This window comes from Lynx canadensis, chromosome A3 (assembly GCF_007474595.2).
Source record: "Lynx canadensis isolate LIC74 chromosome A3, mLynCan4.pri.v2, whole genome shotgun sequence".
NCBI classification, from domain to species: domain Eukaryota; kingdom Metazoa; phylum Chordata; class Mammalia; order Carnivora; family Felidae; genus Lynx; species Lynx canadensis.
The window spans coordinates 71,985,132-72,006,954 of record NC_044305.1 but is presented as its reverse complement, the minus strand read 5'-3'; the positions used below and the strand labels follow the sequence as shown (position 1 = coordinate 72,006,954).

Genomic DNA, 21,823 nt, shown 5'->3' with positions numbered 1-21,823 from the left:
AAAAAGCAAAAGCTCTAATTTATAATTTTCCAATGTTAAACACAGGGAACCACTGCTAAGCCTCGAAGTGATACACTGCTATTACGAAAAGTTTCCCAGATATCTTTGGTAAATTTTTTTATTTTTCTATGATCTTAAAAGTAAATAAAAGTATCACAGTATAACTTTTGTCAGAAAAACCTAACATACTGAAAATTTTCTTTGACCCAATCCTTTGGGGTATGCAATAGGTAAAGAACACAAGACTAAATTCTGTCATTTAAGTTGTGTAAGTTCATGCCTCACTTAATAGATGTTAAGAGTGAAAAAAAATCAACACTTGTCACTTGCCTCTTTTGATTTTTCTTTTTCATCTGCTTCTTGATCTGTGGAATAATATAAAAGTAAGGTAGGTGTAAAGAATGACCAGTGACTTATATATAAAATACAAATGACTTAAGTTTTCAATCACCCTTTTAATTTTAAATTTCTTTCTAAAGAAGATCCCAAACATACATATAATTTTTATCTTACAACTTTTATTTTATTTCACAATTGCAGGGATACATCTACATTTCTATTTCCATACATAACAACTATGTTAAACCAAGGAAAAGACTAACACTAACACTATATAAATGTAACATTAACGTGTATTATCTTAACAGATTTAATAGAATTGATTAATAGGTAGCAAAAAGGATACTGTTTGTTGAGGTCGAAAAATGAAAAAACCTCTTTGAAAAAGTTTTCTAAGAGATTGTTCAGAAATTTATTTTAGTGTTTTAAAATTCACCCAGTTTCCGACAAGATCTTTTAAATTCCAATTTGAGCATATACTTTCAACCAAATTCCAGCATTACTATTAAATCACTCTGTAGAAACAAACCTTTTTCAGATAGAAGGTTCTTAGCCAGCATATTCCCAAGGTAGTACTCGTGAATATTTACTTTCTATATTTGGAAATAAAATAAAAATACAGTAAGTATTTTGCAACTTCCAAGAATATAACTTGAAAATCATCAATCTAATTACTAACAATCTCATTTTCTAATGTTCCATACTTGATGTTTTGAAGAAAAACGTACCTGACCGCTTTCTTTCTTCATGATATTGTCGAATGTGTTTTCCGTGACATACTTCGTAAGTCCAATAAGACTCAATCTAAGAAAAATGGATGTATTTACACATACAAAAGCCACATAACTAACTCAACTGAATTACTTTCTTCTATTTTATGTAGTTGAGTAGATTTCCCTCAAGATTTAGAGTAAGCTTTCATTAGGTGAAACATTATTATGCCTCAGAAAAATATGAAATTTCTGAAGCCATATTCACTGTTTTCACTAATTAGCTGTATGTGAAAACTCTGTGAAGGTCTAGAATACATGTGGGATCTGTGATAACTATTAGCCTTAGGGACTATTTTTGACATAGTCAAAAAAATAACAATTAGCATTTTTTTTAATTAAAATTGTATATTGGGGTGCCTGGGTGGCTCCAGGCTCTGAACTGACAGCACAGAGCCCAACACTGGGCTTGAACTCACAAACCATGAGATCATGACCTGAGTCTGACACTTACTAAGCCACCCAGGCCCCCGTGGCTAAGCCTTGTTTTAGGCATTAAGAATAGATCAGGAGTAGGGGCCTGGGTGGCTCAGTCGGCTGAACGTCTGACTTCAGCTCAGGTCAGATCTCATAGCTCATGAGTTCAAGCCCTGTGCCGGGTTCTGTGCTGACAGCTCGGAGCCTGGAGCCTACCTCGGATTCTGTGTCTCCCTCTCTCTCTGCCCCTAACCCACTCACATTCTGTCTCTTTCTCTCTCAAAAATAAACATTAAAAAATTTTTTTAAATTAAAATTGTATATAAGGAAACTTTCCTTTGAACTAGAAAACGTTCAAAGCAACTTGGTAAGTGACATTATTTGAAATCAGTTTTAATGGGTGTTTGCTGCATCTACTATCCAGGAATTTAAATGAACAAAATACTATTAAGCAATATGATTTGATTTACAACTAACTTAAAATTTGATACAACATAATAAAAAGAAATGTAGAATTATTTTTAAGGGTCTATTGGCTATTTGGAAATTTATTTTCTACTTTTATTAAGTGAACATAAAACGTACTCTGTAGGAACAACTGCTTTGTTTAAATAGTGGCTCCAATAGTTCTCTTGGATTAGGGCCTTTGTAATCCTTTTCTTCTTCCTATGAAAGAACTAGGGTTTAATACTTACAATTATTCTAGAACTTCACCCAATTCTGCTGTCTGGGTATTAACTCATTGTCCAAATCACAAATGCTTGGAAATAAAAAAGGAAAAAAAAGTCAAAACTTTTAATAAGAGCCTATGGTTTGCCACTTCTTTCAAAAGAAATGATGTATAAAATATGGAGCCATAGAATAATCTTCCATTCTTTCTTCTCTTAAAAAAAAGGTTTTTGAGTATCAGTTTCCTGAACAATTCTTATAAACCTATTTCAGAAGTTTTAAATACTTGCATCCGAACGATTCTACCTATGAATGCCTCAGAGTAGTTGAATCTTGGAGAATCTTGCAGAATGTATGGGAAAGTTTTAAGGTACATCCCAGTTTCCTATATATGTTTACATCTCAGACTTGAATGCCATAGGCATATGTGTAAGACTGCACACACGTGTATATTATGTCTTTAGAAGGTTTAAAACGAAAATGAAACAGCTGTCTTTCACAGATTTCAAATCTGAACAAAACCTAAGAAAGCACTCATTGAGTTTGTAATGTTTCCATTTTATAGACTGTGAAAATATTATGTAATTAGCTCAATAAATTTACTGAGTGGAAGTACTGAGTTTCAAATTTGTTCAAGGTTCCACAGCTAACCAGAGCCTATACCTCAGCCTCCTGGCTCCTAGGCTGGTGTCCTTTTCATTTTACCATGCTGACTCTCCTGTTTCATCTTGAAAGAAGTCATTGCCTTGAAGGATGGATAAGAGGTAGTTAGGGCATTTCAGGAGGAAGAAATGAGCATGAGCTAAGGTAGGGAAAAAGTATAGGTACCTATAGATTTATTAGAAATTCTTTATAAAAATGTCACATATACATTTAAAAATTATGCTGTTTCAAAACCCTCATTTCTATAAAAGAAGCAAGCACGGAATTAGATTTTCATTCAAAATATTAAAACTGGTTGCTAATTTTTCCTAGTTGAACTGTAAAATCAAAGAATTCAAGAATAATAAAAGTGATTACTACTTTTATGGTAAACAGGATTACTGAGAAACCTATCATTCAGTTTTTTTTATGTGCATATTTTGTATTTATTGCAGAATTATTTATAGCATCTAAATATGGAAGCAATCCAAGTGCTCATCCAAATATGGATGAAAAAGATGTGGTATACACATACAATGGAATATTAGTGAGCCATAAAAATTAACGAGATCCTGCCATTTGCAACAACATGGTTAGACTTTGACGTTATTATGTTAAGTGAAATACATCAGAGAAAACAATTACCATATTGTTTTACTTATAAGTCAAATTTAAAAGCAAAACAAACAAAAACAAACATACAAATTAAACCAAATAGAATCATAAACACACAGAACAAACTGGTGGTTGCCACATAGGAGGGGGTGGTGGAATGGGTGAAAGAGACAAAGGGCATTAAGAGGTACACACTTCAAGTTATAATATAAATGTCACCGATTAAAAAAAAAACTATAGCATAGGGAATATAATTAATAATATCGCAATAACACTGTATGGTGTCATTCAGTTTTAAAGTATGTGTTTGCAATGTTTTAAAGAATATCTTTGGTGACAGGGATTATCAATATATTTATAAAAGTTACCTCATCCCCACTTGTCACAAGGGGCAGAATGCATTTATATTTTTCTTTATGTGTAGTTGTCATGATGACATAATTATCTTCTTTATACAAGACTCCAGTTGTAGGCTAGAAAAGAACAAAAAATACACATTATTTTCTCTGGTTAAATTGTAGTACATTGAATAATTTACAGTCTTAGTTTTTTAACTTAATTTATTTATTTTGAGAGAGAGAGAGAGAGAGAGAGTGAAGGAAAGAGAGTACGCACAGGGGAAGGGAAGAGACAGAGGGAGAGAGAAAATCCCAAGAAAATCCCTGTGCTGGTAGTGCAAAAGCCTGAAGTGGGGCTCGATTCAACGAACTGCTAGATCATGACCTGAGCTGAAATCAAGAGCTGGATGCTTAACTGACTGAGCCACCCAGATGTCCCAATAATTTACAGTCTTAGGTCAAAGTAATTCATCATGTCAACAGAAAAACTTTTAAATGTATTTCCAAAGGCAGGGAAAAATATTCTATATATTAAATAATAATAAGGACAAAAGGAGATGACATACTTTATCCAAGTGTTATAACAAAAAAATGAACACAACTGAAATTTGGAGTATAAACGAAAAACTGGTAATGCACAGACTGAGGTTAAAATATGGATTAAAAAGCATTAAGAAGCAATGAATATACATAGATACACCATCGCTGAATACTTATTAGTTCTATTAACAATTACCATCTATATGTGAAAATCTACAGCACTTTACAAATGTACTCTCAATTTCGTCAGATGGGACACCTGAAGATAACATAGCGCATTCTTTCTCATATTTGGATAGCAACAGCCTGATGCAGGGCTTGAACCCACAAACTGTGAGATCATGACCAGAACACATACATTTAACCGACTAAGCCACCCAGGAGCTCCAGGATAAAATACTTTTAAAAGAAAAATCACTAAGAATCCTCTATGCTTACTTAACTTTTTTTTTAGTATACATTTTGGGTCAGCAAACACTTTCTGTAAAGGGCCAGGTAGCAAATATTTGGGGCTTTCTTTTTTTCTTTTTTTTAAGTTCATTTATTTATCTTGAGAGAAGAGACAGAGTGAGAGCAGGGGAGGGGCAAAGAGAGGATCCCAAGCAGGCTCTGTGTACTCTTGGTGCAGAGCCTAACACAGGGTGCAAACTCAGGAACTCCTGAGATCATGACCTAAGCCAAAACCAAGAGCCAGATGGTTAACTAACTGAGACACCCAGGTGCCCCTTAACATATTTGAATCAGCTTTGTTAGCCTTTTTTTAGATTACTATATAGGCTCCTGTATTGTGACGAAAGATCCTTGTTTAAAAGACCATTGTAACTGAAGAGGAGAAACAGAGTTGAAAGTGAGAGCTGCAAAGCCAAATTTATGATAAAGTGATTCTTAGAAACATTTATTTAGTTGCACCAACAAATTGCTATAACATTTATAATGCCTTTTGATGTTTTTCAGATATATGCAGAATGTATGACAGTGTCTTGTTCAAAGCAGGATTCACATCTGCTTACCAATGGCTGGCCTGAAGTCTTGCCAAATCATCCCTTTACTGTAGTGAAGACAACCAGTATAATAGGGAAGATAGGATAAAATAGGCAGAGAGGGAAAGGATAGGACCTGAGGTTGGGTGGGGTGGGAAACTGTATTTTGGAACAATGCTGGGAGTGTCTGACCACAGCAAACGCCCTCAGGCATAAGGTTCCTCTTAAGAATGCAAGAGACACCACCTACTCCCCCCTCAGGTGTCCCTAAGGAATTTGACAAAAGACCTAAGTAGAAATAAGTATGAGACCATAATGAGTAACCCATAATGATATGGCCATAGACCACCCCTCATACAGTGGAAACAAGCCAATCAGGAATGGACAACCCAGAACCTAGAGCTATCAAGCCAATGAGGGTAGGACCTGAGAAGGAAGGAAGGGGACTTGTATGGGGGTGATGACCAGAACCTTACAAAACAGTGTGAAACCACTATTGTTGGGTATTCACCTTCGAATGCCCCCTCTCTGTAGAGACAGCTTTCCTACTATTCTTACTTTCTAATCTAGAGTCTATAATAAACTTTCCCCTACTGCTCATTCTGTGTCCACCTTTTCATTCTTTGAAGTGGTGAGACAACGAATCCTAGGTATTGAGGTAAAAAAAATCCTGCAGCACCAGTAGCATATGACTTAACTGTATTTACCTCTATTTGTGAAGTACCTGCAACTCTGATGTTCAAAGTTGAATTGGGCAGCAATACTGACTTGTTTACTAAACTGTTCACCAAAATACTAACAATGGAAAAAGCAACTAACTGCTTGTTTGGAATTACAGCAAAGGAAGGAAGACAATCCTTTTTTTTTTTTAATGAAAACCACTCTTGGGGCTTTATGTTTATATGATAAAGAAATTCATTCCTCTTGAAAGAGGATTTCAGCTACCTCCATTTTGACCTCAAACTTTTTAGTTGGGTTTTTCTTTCCAGCTTGTCTCTTGGCAAAGCATCCCCAGGAACCAAAACTACTCTCAAACAGTAAGGACTGCCCTGGGCAGCAAGACCTCACCCATGATGGACTCCAAGATAATGATCGATTTGACTTCCAAAGCCTACTTGCACATATCCACCACCTTTGCCCCATATTTCCCATATATAAACCTGACAGTATTTTTGGCACTTTGGAGACAGTCTTTGAGAAGCTAGTCTGCTGTTTTCAGCTGTGGCATCACTGAAATGAATCCCTGTCTTGTTTCACACCACTCATTTCTCTGCCTTTGGATTTTGTTAGGGGGTGAGTGGCTGAACCTGGTCTGTTTGGAACCCCCGGGGTCAGGTGCTTTTGCAACCCTGTGCCCCAGCTATGTTCTGGTCTATTGTTTTTAAGGTCTAAGTAAGAGGTAACAATAAAAGCCATCACTTGTTAGAAGATGCAAAGATTTCTCTTTCACTAAGTTTTGGAAGAGCGGGTTTCCTCTTGAATAAAACAGACCAAGTAGCAATTCTTCTATCTGAAAATTGCTGAAATAGTCACTTATTGGGATTACCAAGTAAAAATTTTTAACAAACTTTACCCTACATTTTCAAAAAAAATTACAGGGAAGTTAACCTTTTCTGATTTTCTAACTTAAAAACTTTTTTGATCTAACAAAAATGTTTCTTTTTGATTTAGTAAAAGTTAAGAAACAAAATACTTCTGAATGTATCTAGATAGGGAAAAAAGTTGTTGCATATAACTTAATACCCTAAAGTATTTTCAGTGTAAGAGGCCCTATTAGTAATCTGATAAAAATCAGATTTTAATATAATGAAACTAACCAAGGGGGTATGGTACTTTAAGGTTAGGAACTTTAAAAATATGTTGGCAGGGGAGAAATGCTGAATGTTTAACAAGGGTCTGGAGGAATTAAGATAGAGGATAAAGACAAAAGTATCTTGAAAGAGGCTGTAAAATAAACTCAGTGGCACAACTTGCCAACATATATAACATGCTTAAATAGAGTTGGTCACCATTTTTCCCAAGCATAGTGTCTGGGGGAAGTTTGAGTGGGAGGGAATACATTTCTATGTTAACAACAGAAGAGAAAATTAGACTTATTTTGTGGTTTTACTTTGGTGAAATCTATGAACTCTGTGAAGTAATAAATTGTTGAGCACTTTAATAGACACAGAGATGGTAGGTATTTCAGAAGAAAAATATACACACACACAAAACTGAACGCTAAAAACCAATAAACAAAGAATATCATAGCCATTAATTAATGAACATAAATGTTAAAAAAATGTATTCCTTGTTGGTGCTTAATAATTATTCTAAGTAAATATGAAAGCGAGATTGTAAAGATTATGTATTGTTTTGATATATCTGAATGGGGAGATGATTAAAGTACAGAACAATTTTAAAGCTAAAAAAAAAAATTCACATCTTCTAATCCAGTCTCTTCCAACTTCCAATTGTAGAGAGATAAAGGCCCTTATCCTCCTTCATACAGCTGCTTGTTTACGTATGTCCAATCAACTGGCTCATAAAAGAAAATGACAGTGCCAGGTGAGGAGGGCTGTAGTGCCAGTTACATAAAGTAGGAAGGGAAGCCTTAAGATTATAAAAATACTAAAACAAACCCAAAGGCCAATGATAATGACTCCTGGGGTTTATTTTGCATGAAAGCCACAGACCTTTTGCCAACTAACAGAAAATGTCCCTAGATGTTTCTCAAAATAACTTAAAAAAAAAATTCTTCAGATATACCCATCTTAAATTATGTTGCACTGTCAAAAAGAATTAAAAATTCAATTTCAAAATAAAATTGATAGATATGTGAAAGGTTGGTACAGGATAAATTTAATAGATCTTCCATAACCTCTTTCAGCCAGCACACACCACCGCCGGAAGAAAAATGAAACAATTTTGTAGTAACCTTGAAAAAGGCTGATTTTAGTCATCCACCTAACACATCAGTAAGTTTTGAAGGCTGCATATCAGTGTGCGTTTTTTAATAAAAAAAAAAAAAAAAAACCAACAGGTGCAAGAGTAAAATATTTTAATGACCACACTGTTTAATACTTGTCATGTTCATTTTGTGTGCTCTTTTAAAACAGTAACAGAGGTTGGACTAAATAAATTATGCTCACCTCAAGACTGCTAAAGTTATGTCTCACTTATAATACACTTTTATATAAGTATTTTAAAGTAACAATATTTAATGGAATTACCACAAATATAAACCTGGCTTCCCAGAGAAATATTTACTTAGATAAGTTTCAGAATCACTGAACTACCAGAACAGGAGAACTGAAAACACAGGGATGGAGAAATAAAGTGTGAAATACTCGCAAAAACTAACATCTGCAAGTAGAAATCCGTTGTGGTAACCATGACATTTGTTATCCTGGTAAATCTTGCTTGCGACCACTTATTCTTGTTTCAGTGAAGTAGTAATAGAACAATATGGTAATAGAACAAAATAGTCATCCCACATGGAATGACTGCAGCTAACTGGAGTAAGAATTAAAAAAAAAAAAAAGCTTTTGTATTTTCCAAGACTTCAATTTGAAATAAATAATTACTACACGGTAAGTATCTTAAGTGTAGTATCTTAAGTGTGCAATTTATTGGCCTACAGTGGTAGGAAGACTTTTCAGCAGAGCACTCCCCAAAGACAGAAGGACTGCAAATTTTCGTTAACTGTTTTTTTTTTGTTTTTTTTTTTAAATTTTTTTTTAACATTTATTTATTTTTTTTTAATTTTTTTTTTCAACGTTTTTTATTTATTTTTGGGACAGAGAGAGACAGAGCATGAACGGGGGAGGGGCAGAGAGAGAGGGAGACACAGAATCGGAAACAGGCTCCAGGCTCTGAGCCATCAGCCCAGAGCCTGACGCGGGGCTCGAACTCACAGACCGCGAGATCGTGACCTGGCTGAAGTCGACGCTTAACCGACTGCGCCACCCAGGCGCCCCACATTTATTTATTTTGAGACAGAAAGAGACAGAGCATGAACGGGGAGGGTCAGAGAGAGAGGGAGACACAGAATCCGAAACAGGCTCCAGGCTCTGAGCTGTCAGCACAGAGCCTGATGCGGGGCTTGAACTCACAGACTGTGAGATCATGACCTGAGCTGAAGTCGGACGCTTAACCGACTGAGCCACCCAGGCGCCCCTCGTTAACTGTTAAGTTATAAATACGTTCATCACTCTAGGAAAACTGACCATAAAATCTCATGTTCTGGGGTCTTACGTATTACGACTGCAATACATTAACACGGTAAAGGATATTCTGAATAGAGCATCGTTAACATCCCACAGGTCAAATAGCTCTCTCAGAAACAACTTTGAAGGAGACAGAGCTGTGCGTATACACATATGCACGTGTGTGTATACAAGATAGATATACCGAGTGTGAAAGGGAACTCATATCTGCAGTGTAACCGGTTGTGTCGATCCGGTTGTGTGCAATACTAAAGGAGAGAAGGCGGCTGGTGGAGGAAGAACTGCAGCTGACTTTCTAAAGAGAAGATTCAACGTAAGCGCCTGAATTTCCAAAAAAGCTGCTTCCGTGGGGTGGGAGTGTTGGTAAGCACGGTCTAATGAGACACATTTAAAAGGGGGAGAGCAGGTAATCTCTGAATCGCCAATGCTTAGCATGGAAGGCACAACTACATAGTGTGTTCGCTAAACACTTGCTGTATGAATGAATGGATGAGAGGTAATGAACCTTTGGATTAGGGAAGGGGGCAGGCGCCTGCAGAGGTGGTTCTGGGGGAGCAACGCGCAGGTAAGGAGAGAAGGAGCCAAACTCTAGTGCTAGGAGGGAGAGAGATAGCTACAGGATTCGCAAGGGCACTGACCAGAGAGAACTCGGTGCCGGGCCAGTTGACTCGGAAAGGGATGTCATCGCTGAGCTGGGGGAGCGCTCGGCCGCCGCCGGACGCCTCTAAGAGGCCGCAGAGGACCAATAACACCGGCCCGCCTTGGACCAGACTACGGCGCGCCGCCGCCTCCTTCCTCCATCCTCCGCTGCCGATTTCTCCAGCCGCCGCCACAGCCTCCTCTGCCCACAGAGGAGAGGAGGGGGAGGAGGAGGAGGCGGCGGCGGGACTACTAAGCACCCAGGCAGCCGGGGGCCCAACCGCCGCCACGTCTCCTTCCGGAGAGCAGGGCAACGCCACCTCCGCCCCCTTGGGCCTTCCGCCACCGTTTCCGGGGCAGGCGGCAATCAACATCCGGGGCCGCCAAGCCGTCTGCCTACGGAAGCCCGGACGCTGGTTGGCGTTCTCGCGGTTGCGGGGAGAGGAGAAATCCAACATCTTGGCTTCTGGGGAGCGGACTTCAGAAGACCGCACCTCGGACCAGGCCTTTCCGCGCAGAAGTGGCGGCACCGAGAGCCGGTGAGTCCGGGAGGCTGCAACCGCCCCCTCCTGCCACCGGCCCGGTTTCTAGGGGTGGGCGGCGGCTTGGCTCGCCCTGGAGCGGAAAGTAGAGAGTGAGAGTGGCGGGTGTAGATTTTGGATGCCAAGATTCGAGGTGGAGATGAGAAGTGAGAAGTGGCGGTGTTCCTGGCTGATCTATCCTCCAGCTGCTTTCCTTTCTCCTTTTCTCCGCACGTAGCGTCTCTGCGTTTCATCTTTCCCGCTTGAAGCTTCTCTCCGCCTCTTCTACTCTGGGCTGTAGTCATCTCAGTGCCTTGCAGCTGCTGACCAACGCAGGGCGGTTTGCTCACTGTCTTTGCAGTCCTAGGTTAGGGGATACTGGAGCTGAGGAATCCTGTCTTCCCTCAGTAAAAGAATGCTGTGATTCTCCGAAGTTGGTATGGACGCAGACTCCTCGTGAAGAGAGCAGCTAGACATCACAGCCCCTGCATTTTCACCCGTGGGGCTTCTCCTTCATTCCAGGGTTGACGTATAGGGTTGTTGTGTCATCATGGAAACTGATAAATTTCCTTTTTTTTTTTTTTTTTTTTGTTATATCTTATTTACTTTTTAATGTTTATTTTTGGGAGAGGGAAAGAGAGAGCGCGAGTTGGAGAGGGGCAGAGTGAGGGAGACACAGAATCTGAAAAGGCTTCAGGCTCTGAGCCATCAGCACAGAGCCCCATGTTGGGGTTGAACTCAGGAACTGCTAGATTTTGACCTGAGCCGAGGTTCTCCGCTTAACGGACTGAGCCACCCAGGCGCTGCGCTGATGAGTTTACTTATGTGAAGTTCAGGGCCAAGAGAATGTGAGGTTATGAACTCTTGACTGCATTCAGAGTAAGATAAAAAATTTTAAGTTCCCCTCCCCATGCCATGGTTTTCATTTCCAGTATACTAGGTTATACAGTGGTAGCTATGGAGCACCAAGAATTGTCTTTCTGGAGGTGGGTAAAGCTCGAACTCCTCAAATTTGAACCAAATTAAAAAAAAGCAGGAACGGCAATTTTCTTCTGAAAAATTTCCTTTTTCATTTAAAACATAGGGAATGCACAGTATCAAAATTACTTCTGTCTAGAATTGAGGTCTTGTTTATTACTTTATTTATTACTTATTAGTGTTTAATATGTGCCAGACCAGTGGGTTTGGTAAAATAATAGCAAATAAGTGGGTCTCTGTCTTCTGTTCCCCCATAGTCTAGCAAGGGAGATTACACAAATAATTGCGACCTAGTGTGGTAATAAAATAGTACTTAATATTTACTTAGCATTTATTCTGTGGTAGGCACTAGTCTAAGTACTTTATATATATTATGAAGCAGGTAGTGTATATTATACAGTAGAGAGATGTGAAAGTGGAGATATGAAGAAGGAAGTGAGGGAGGAACTCTGGGGTTGGACAGGAAAGACTTTCTAGGAGAGGTGACTGTAGAACTGGGGCTTTTAAGGACTTATAGAAGTTCAGCAGGCAGATGGGGAAGTGCATTTCAAGCATAATTCTTTCTGATGATCCATTTGGACCTTTTGATGTAGTCAGAGGGCAGGATAAGATGGAATTAGGAGCAGGAGATTGATACTACAGAGGAACAGAGGCAATCAGTTTGTATTGATAAGGGAACATAAGGCAGGCTGAGGGCAAAGTACAAGCTAGCACACCCCCTGCCCCCAGCTGGGATATGTATGATATACCTTGGAACTCCCACTACCCCAAAACAGGAAAGCAGGAAAGGGCAAAAAGCAAATGGTTAAACTGATAAGAGTCCCTACCAGTTGACAAGAAAAAGGCAATCCCATCCTTGGCTAAAGAAAACTCCCTACTGTCTTGATTTTAATGCTTTGCTGGAGACAAAAACAACCTTAGCTTGACAATAGCTAGGCCTCCAGGAATCTGTGAGTCTTTAGCATATGAAAGTCTTTTTGGAAACTTCCCTTTGGACTATACCTCCCCCAAGTTCAAGGTATATAACCCGTCATTCTTTACAGCCCTAGTGCAGCTCTTTCTGCCCATGGGTCCTGTACTTTAATAAAATCACCTTTTGCACCAAAGACATCTTTAAGAATTCTTTCTCGGCTGTCAGCTCTGATCCCCCGTCACCCCAAAACCTTATCAACATGTTCTGCAGAAGTGTTTGAGTTTTATCCAACAGGTCAGAATTATTGTAGAGTTTTTGCATTGGAATCATCCGATGTGATTTCTGTTTCTCAAGTATACAAACAAAGACTAATTCCAAATGGATTAAAGATTTCAATGAATCACACACAAAAAAGAGAAAACAATATAAGAAAATTTAGGAGAATAATTAGATAATCCTTGTGAATAAAATAGGAAATCTTTCTGTCATGAAAGAAAAAGACGAGCAGGGGCACCTGGGTTGAGTGTCTGACTTCAGCTCAGGTCATGATCTCATGGTCCCGCATCAGGCTCTGTGCTGACTGCTTCGAATTTTGTGTCTCCCTCTCTCTCTGCCCCTCCCTTGCTCATGCTCTGTTTCTCTCTCTCTCAAAAAATAAACGTTAAAAATGAAACAAAACAGGGGCATCAGCTGGCTATGTTGGTAGAGCATGTGACTCTTGATCTCAGCGTTGTGAGTTGAGCCCCACTTTGGCTGTAGAGACTACTTAAAGTCTTTAAAAAAAAAAAAAAAGAAAAAGACATTTAACTAATAAAAATTAAAAATACTTATAAGGCCCTGGTTTAGTCTCTGGGGCTATAATAATGGAATTTGGCTCAATAGAGCTTATGTTCACATAAGGGGGGCGGGTGTCTAAATAAATAACACATAAGTAAGAAACTCTTTGGTGATGGGGTTTTGGGGTGATGGTGGGGGGTTTGGAGCCGATGGCCAAGAAAGAATTCTTGAAGATGTCTTTGATGCAAAAAAAGGTGATTTTATTAAAGCATGGGGACAGGACCTGTGGGCAGAAAGAGCTGCACTGGGGTTGTGACAGGTAACTGATTTTTTAAAAAAGTTTTTTTTTAAACTTACTTATTTTTGAGAGAGAGAGAATGTGAGTGGGGGAGAGGCAGAGAGAGAGGGAGACACAGAATCCAAGCAGGCTCCAAGCTTCAGCACAGAGCCTGCCGCGGGACTGGAACATACATACTGCGAGTTCCTGACCTGAGCTAAAGTCAGACACCCAACCAATTGAACCACCCAGGCGCCCCGGGTAACTGATTATATATCCTAAGGTTAGGAGGGGGTATGGGATAGAGTAAGTTTCTAAAGTATTTTGGAAGCAAGGTTTCCAGGATCTTGAGGGGCTAGCTCCTATTAGGAAAATGAATTTATTACAGTGTAGTAAAACCTCAGTCATGAGGCCCTTCAGATGTATATCAGCCGGCCGTAAGCTTGGAGTATGATTGCCAGCGTGTATTGTGGGGGAGTTGAGATCAAGGAAGTTTCCAAAGAAGTTTTTATATGTTAAAGTAGACTTACAGGATCCTGGGGGGTCAGGGTAATGTTAAGCCAAGGTTCCCATTTACTCTGTCTGTTTCAAAGACTTGTCAATGTGCTGTAGGCAGTAAGGGAATTTAAATTTTAGTTTGCCTTAGTTTCCCACATTACCATGGTAAGCGCTTAAACCCCTTTCCTTTGTTCTTGAGTAGCCAGGAATGTCTGAGGAATATCACACATATTCCACCTGGGGGCAGGGGTGCTCTTAGCCTGTACTGTGCCCTCAGCTTGCTTTGTGCTCCCTCATCACCTGGTTTGTGTCCACTAAATGTTACTAACAATCCCTCCCACTCATGTGGCAACTAAAAATGTCTGCAGATACTGCCACATGTCCCTTGGCAGGAAAAATGGCCCATGATTGAGAACTACTGGTTTAGACTCTTAAATGAAACTGTGAATATTCATGATGAATTTTTAGGCAATAGCTCACTGATTGCAAAGATGTTTAGGGGCAAGCAGGAGACCTTCCTAGCGCTTCAGAATTTTGTCAGAGTAGTGAATACCTGCTCTGCTTGTAATTCAGATGGTAGTTTGCATTGTGTCTTTGGTATTTCATAAGTCACTTAATCTTACCTTGCACTAATGTCATTATTATACACATAGGTTATCATCATAGAGGATTTCAATATAAATATGTAGAAGATTATTCTGAATCTGTTAATCCTATCATAGCCTAGAAATTGCTATTCTGAAAAAAATAGCACTTTCATTTAATAGTCTTTTGACTTTTTCTCGTATAAATATGGTATAGAATATGTAATTTTAAATTTCAGTTATTTTAACTTTTGATTTATGGATTACAGAAAAATCCTCCTTTATTTGGCAAAGCTACCTTTTTCTGTGTACAATGCAGTAATTTTCAGCTAGTTGCAGAACTGCAGATCTGGGGAGGGGACAAGAAAGTTGTGCAGTTATTCATCTAACATATATGATTTTGGGGCACTGTCCCAAGTACTAAGGGTGCTATAAAATGATGTGGATACAGATCAAGTCCATCAGAATGTTACCACCTAGAAAGGAGATAGGACTTGTATGTAACTAATTATATTAAAAGTGGGGAGTGTTAGAGAAGTACTGTACAGATAAAGTATTGTGGACATTCAAAGGAGGGAGTGATTACCTCTAGCAAGGGATGAGAGGAAGGAAGGGTAGAAACTAATAAAGTAGTCCTGGCATTTGTATTGGACCTTCACAGATGGTAGGATTTGGATTTATAGAGCTTGGGAAAGGCCTATTCTAAGTGGATGAAAGAACATGAGCCCAAGACCTATTGAGATCAAAAGTAATTTGGTTTGAGTACAGGAAAGAAGCTTGGGAATGACATAAGGAGTTTAATATGTGTCAAGGGTGACATTTTACCCTGGTGGGAAAAGGATTTAAAAAAAAAATTATTTAATTTGAGAGAGAAAGCGTGTGTGCTCAAGCAGGGAAGGGGCTGAGAGAGAGAGAAGGAGAGAGAGAATCCCAAGCAGGCTCTGCGCTGTCAGCACAGAGCCTGATTTAGGACTTGAGCTCACAAACCATGAGATCCTGACTTGAGCCAAGATTAAGAGTTGGATGCTTAACCAACTGAGCCACCCAGGTGCCCCAAAAGGATGTTTTAACTAATAAATACTGCGAGTATAATTTGCTATCCATATATAAGAAAACCAACTAGATCCCTTCTTCACAAAATACACAAAAAGTAAATTGTAAAGGGGTTTAAGATATGTATCTATATGAAGAAATTAGGAGAATATTTATGTAACTGGAGTAGAGATGACATTTTTTTTAGTAAGATAGGAAATCCAGATACTATAGAAGGAAAGATAGACCTGCTATAATAAATGTCTTAAAATTAGTAATTTCTATTAAAATTATGCAAACCTTTGGCTTAGTGATTTTATTTTTTGAATTTTCTCCTTTAAAACAAAAGTCCTAGGGTGCCTGGGTAGCTCAGTTGGTTAAGTGTCCGACTCTTGATATTGGCTGAGGTCATAATCTTGAGGTTCATGATATTGAGCCCCACCTTGGGCTCTGCTCTGACAGCATGAAGCCTGCTTGGGATTCTCTATCTCCACTCTTCCCCCACTCCTTCCCTGTGTTCTTTCTCTGTCTCAAAAGTAAACTTAAAATATTTTAAAAACAAAAGCCTTGATACATAAGGATGTATGTACAAAGGTATTCATTGTGGTATTATCTATAATGGCAAAAAATCTCTGGATATCTGAATTCCCACCATTAAGGCTATGGCTGAATAAATGATTATGTACAAACTTTATGCAACTGAAGAGTGAGGGGCGCCTGGGTGGCTCAGTTGGTTAAGTGTCTGTCTTCGGCTGAGATAGTGATCTCATGGTTCATAGGTTTGAGCCCCATGTCAGGCTCTGTGATGACAGCTCAGAGCCTGGAGCCAGCTTCAGATTCTGTGTCTTCTTCTCTCTCTGTCCTTTTCCTGCTCACATTCTATCTCTCCCTCAAAAATAAATGTTAAAAGATTTTTATAAAAAATAGCGAGGTGTTAGGAGCAGAGGCTCTATTACCTAACCATATGTCTGACCTTGGGAATGTTACTTAACCTCTTCAGAACTCTGTTTTCTTATCCTTCTGGTGGAGAAAATAAGTAGTAAGATGTAAGAACTAATGATGATTCAGTTTTATTATATATTCTGTTCATGTAACAGATGTTGTGTCCAGGCTCTATTTTTTTTTTTATTTTTTTATTTTTTAAATTTTTTTTGTTTAATGTTTATTTATTTTTGAGACAGAGAGAGAGCATGAATGGGGGAGGGTCAGAGAGAGAGGCAGATACAGAATCGAAGCAGGCTCCAGGCTCTGAGCTGTCAGCACAGAGCCCGACGCGGGGCTCGAACTCACGGATCATGAGATCATGACCTGAAGTCAGACGCCCAACCGACGGAGCCACCCAGGCGCCCCCAGGCTCTATTTTAATAAGCACTTTATATTAACTTATTTGACTTATTCCTCATAATAACCCAAAAAGTAGGTTTTATTATTTTCCCCATATTACTGATGAGGAAACTGTGATACAAGTTAATACTATATTCTAATATAATTTACACATACAAAATTATATATATATGCCAAGCTGTAAACAATGTTATAATAAAACTATAAATTTTTTTAGTTGAAATTTTTATGAATCACAAATGAGAAACAGACAGTTGGGCTTTGAGTTAAAAGTTACCCCAGATCTCTTGTTTCTCATTTAGACATAAAAAAGGGCAAAACCAGTAAAAACAACGACATTTGCTCAGCTGAACAGCTGGTGTGCAGTCTGAGGTTGTGTAGCACTAATTACTCCAGAGGCTGCCGAAGAAGGTAATTGCCTTTTTCTCTTCATTTTCAATATTGATTTTTTCTCCTTCAATTCCTTCTTTGAATATAATTTATTCTGCAGTAATAAGAAAGAAGACATAGGAGAACTGGGATGCACATTTTGGGAAAGATAAAGGAAAAGAAAAGCTTTTGGTTTTAGACATTTTTTGGTTAAAATATAACACACACAGGTGACAGAATACCAGCAAATACACAGGTGCAGATGTGAATATTGAATTTGTTTCTTAGGCATAGGAGGAAAAAAGGAGAGTGGAAATTTGATTTCAAGCTAGCATGATTCTTTTTTAATCCCATGCTTTATATTTTAAAGTTTTTACTAAGAATTTTCTGTAAGAATGAATTAAAAAAATTTTTTTTATGTTTATTTATTTTGATGGTGTGGGGGAAAGGGCAGCGATAGGGGGAGAGAGAGAATCCCAAGCTGGCTCTACAGTGCAGAACTGGATGCAGGGCTTGATCTCACACAGTGTGAGAGCTGAAATCAGGAGCCGAATGCTTAACCAACTGGGAGCCACCCAGATGTCCTGTACAAGAATGAATTTTTAAAACTCCAAGTATACAGCAACAGCTGTGTACAATAATACCTATGTTGTATTCTCGCCAAGCCTAAGAAATAACCAAATCCAAAATGTGGCACCTTGAATAAGACCAATGGCCTGGATGTTGAAAAAAGTCAATGACTAAGAATGAAGAGACTCCTATATAACCTAAGATGTATACTACTATCACATCTTAGAAAAATAACAATGATTTCAATTTTTACTGTTTATTTACCTTTATTCCCTTTCCAGTCAAAGTTCATGACTTGCGTTTGATTGTTGTCTTAAAGTCTACCATAGCAGCCTTTGCCGTATATTTTAGGGCGCACTATTGTTTTTTGTTCTACTATGAAAGAAAGTAACTGCTGCCACTTAAACTTATGATGTGCTATCTAGTTTCAGGTGTACTCCAGTTGCTCAATATTTTTTTAATGTTTATTTATTTTTGAGAGAGAGAGAGAGAGACAGAGAGAGAGCGCGTCTGAGCAGGGGAGGGGCACAGAGAGGGGGACAGAGGACCTGAAGTCGGCTCCTCACTGATTAGAGAGCCTGATGTGGGGCTCGAACTCGTGAACTGCGAGCCCAGGACCTGAGCCGATGTCAGAGGCTCAACCGACAGAGCCACCCAGGCACCCCTCTAGTTGCTCATTTTTCATGGTTGCAGTGTCTTTATGAATTTCTTTTAGGATAGCACTTATAAATTTTAAATATTTATCTTCTGTTCCCAGAAATAGCGGTACTTCCTTCAGGTTAGTTGTTTATTTTCATCCTTTTCTCTTGTGCCTTTGCTTTTCCTTAAAAAAAAAAAAAAAAAAAAAAAAAAGAAAAAAAAGAAAAAAAAAAGAGTCTTGAGCTCTCTGTAAATGAGCATGGTATTAATTGCTGGGCCTCACTTTAGGGTCCATGGCTGAAATGCAGGAAAAGAGCTGCTTCTCCCCTGTCTGCCTCTAGCCTATGGCCAAATAAGGAAGGCTTTGTTGGGGAGTATGAGGATGCTCTAATGCTTTCAGGGTAGATTGCTCAATTAAGAAAAACAAATGTGGTTTTAGCTAGAAACCAACACAGTTGCTGATAGACTTTCTTTGTGTAAAGGAATGGGGTAAGAGGTTTGGCTTGGCTGTTCCATATACATATTTTAATCATCCTGATTTTAATCCTACAGCCCCCTCCTTTCTATTCCTGTTTTCATGTTTGGTAGTTCTCCAGGTTCTGCTGCCAGGAATGGCTTCTCCATGGGTGCAGCCTTCTTGTGCCTGTGTGCATGTTCTAGATTGAAGTTTTTTTTCTGCACTGGCTTAATCCCCAATATAATCCCATCTGCTTTTTCTCTTCTGGAATGAATGAATACATTTTAGTGGAATTTTGATAGAAGTGGAGGAAAATTAATGTCCTTAGTTTATCTCACACAGAGTAGATAATTCATAGATATTTGTTGAATAAATCGATTAATGCTGTTGAGAAAACTGGGCAAAGCATACTTTTGTTTAAGTTAAAAAAATTATGGCTGTAGGATGTGGATAATTAAATGAATCCTTTTTCTTTTCTTTTTTTTATCCTTTAATTGATTCTATTTTAGGAGGAAATCTCATTGAAGTTAAAACACCAGTGGAGGTACAAAATGAGAAAGCTGCCATCTCTCACGATTTTTTAAAAAATTAAAGCCCTTAATTTCATTTTGTTCCTTTTTAGTGTTTAGCATAGTGCCTGGCATGTTGTAAGTATTCAATAAATGATAGTTATTATTATTATGTTTGTTTAACTCAAACTCTTTTTGTCTCTCATTTTCATCATCCAAGAAAATGGGGATTAATATATGTAAAATACCTGGAACAGATTTTGGCATATATAGTATTTGCTACATAAGGTTAATTATTATTCTTTGATCCATGAACAACTGTTTATTTTTTTCTATGAGGCTTTCATTGATCTTAATTAGTTTTAATTAATAATTTGCCAGTCTGTATTCTGTTTGTATTAAAAAAATTTTTTTTAATGTTTATTTATTTTTGAGAGAGACAGAGAGCGTGAGCAGGGGAAGTGCAAAGAGTGAGAGGGAGACGCAGAATCTGAAGCAGGCTTCAGGCTCTGAGCTGTCAGCACAGAGCCTGACGCAGGGCTCGAACACGTGAACCATGAGATCATGACCTGAGCTGAAGTTGGATGCTTAACTGACAGAGCCACCCAGGCGCCCCTGTATTCTGCTTGTATTTTATGTCACAGCCTTTATGTTGAATTAAATTGACTTGCTTTTTTTTTTTTAAGTTTATGTATTTTGAGGTGTGGGGAGGAGGGCAGAGAGAGAGGAAGAGACAGAGAATACCAAGCAGGCTCCCCACTGTCCCTACAGAGCCTGATGCAGAGCTGGAACTCAAAAACTGAGATCATGACCTGAGCTGAAATGGAGTCGGCCTTTTTACCGACTGAGCTACCTAGGCACCCCGTGGTTTGCTTGATTGTATGTCTCTCCACCAAATGTGGTTCTTTTTTTTTTTTTAATGTTTATTTCTTTATTTGAGAGAGAGACGGGGGTGGGGGGAGGGCAGAGAGAGAGATCACAAGCAGGGGAAGGGCAGAGAAAGAGGGAGATACAGAATTTGAAGCAGGCTCCAGGCTCCAAGCTGTCAGTGCAGGGCTCGAACCCATGAGATCAGGACCTGACCTGAGCCAAAGTCGGATGCTTAACTGACTGAGCCACCCAGGTGCCCCACATTTGTTTCTTGATAGCTGGTAACTATCTTTTTTATTTTGGTAGTCTTGTTGCATAGTCATGGCTTGCCACATAACATGAGTCCCTCATTTTTGCTGGGTCTTAATTGATGAGGAGGATAGTGTGACTGGAGCATGGGGTAGGGTGTATTATTGGGAAGTGGAATGTGACAAATATGCTGATAACAGATTATAAATAGTTGAATAACAGATAAAAGAATTTGAAGTTTAGTATGCAGTGGAAGGCATTTTTGATTATTGATCAGGTTACTTTCCTATTTTACAAAGATAATTGAGTGCAGAGTAGAGAATGTATTGGAAAGAAGAAAAGAGATTAGAGGTTAAGTTAGAAGGTGGCTCCAGATATAAGGTGCCCCTACAATGAAATGTTATTCTCTTTTGGCCTTATTGATATCAGGTGCTTGCTTAGTAGTGTCTGGTGCATTAATCATAAAGGATGAAACTGAGATCTTTGAGTTAAATCAGGAAGGGATTATTGGAGATTTGAGACTACACTGATTATGTGAGCACAGCAAGAGTAAAAGGAGATTGGAGGGGCATTAAGAAGAGTTGATAAGGAAGTAGAATATGATAGTTAAAAAAAAATTCTGTTACACACACACAATGGAATATTACTCAGCCATAAAAAGAATGAAATCCTGTCATTTGCAAGAATGTGGGAGCTAAAGAGTATTAAGCTAAGAAAATAAGTCAGAGAAAGACAAATATATGATTTCACTCATGTGGAATTTGAGAAATAAAACAGATGAACATAGTGGGGGAAAAAGAGAGGCAAACCAGGAAATAGACTCTTAACTCTACAGAACAAATTGAGAATTTTGGGAGGATTGGTGGCTGGGGGAATGGGTTAAATGGGTGTTTAAGGAGTTGCTTAATGAGGATTAAGGAATGTACTTGTGATGAGCACTATGTGTTGTATGGAAGTGATGAATCACTAAATTGTACACCTGAAACTACTGTTACACTATATGTTAACTAATGGACTTAAATAAAAACTTGAAAAAAAAATTCTGTGAAGGATAGGAAAGTTGAAAGAATAAAGAAAAT

The 21,823-nt window shown here is 38.6% G+C and overlaps 2 protein-coding genes across 4 annotated transcripts in view; one reads left to right on the top strand and one right to left on the bottom strand.

Moving 5' to 3' along the window:
- ERLEC1 (endoplasmic reticulum lectin 1) overlaps positions 1 to 10,360 on the bottom strand; it is a 31,234-nt gene extending 20,874 nt beyond the window's left edge. The window contains 8 exon segments of the mRNA XM_030310576.1: positions 331 to 365; positions 869 to 932; positions 1,068 to 1,083; positions 1,085 to 1,143; positions 2,112 to 2,192; positions 3,821 to 3,925; positions 10,157 to 10,294; positions 10,296 to 10,360. Of these exon segments, the coding sequence (XP_030166436.1) occupies positions 331 to 365; positions 869 to 932; positions 1,068 to 1,083; positions 1,085 to 1,143; positions 2,112 to 2,192; positions 3,821 to 3,925; positions 10,157 to 10,294; positions 10,296 to 10,319 (522 nt within the window). The 5' untranslated portion in view covers positions 10,320 to 10,360.
- Positions 10,361 to 10,522: 162 nt separating this feature from the next.
- Positions 10,523 to 21,823, top strand: part of ASB3 (ankyrin repeat and SOCS box containing 3) — a 119,553-nt gene continuing 108,252 nt past the window's right edge. Inside the window, exon 1 of one of the 3 annotated variants that reach the window (XM_032592638.1) lies at positions 10,523 to 10,696. The gene's annotated coding sequence lies outside the window, so the exon portion shown is untranslated. The remainder of the gene's footprint in view (positions 10,697 to 21,823) is intronic. The other 2 variants (XM_030310580.1, XM_032592639.1) reach the window with 2 other exon arrangements.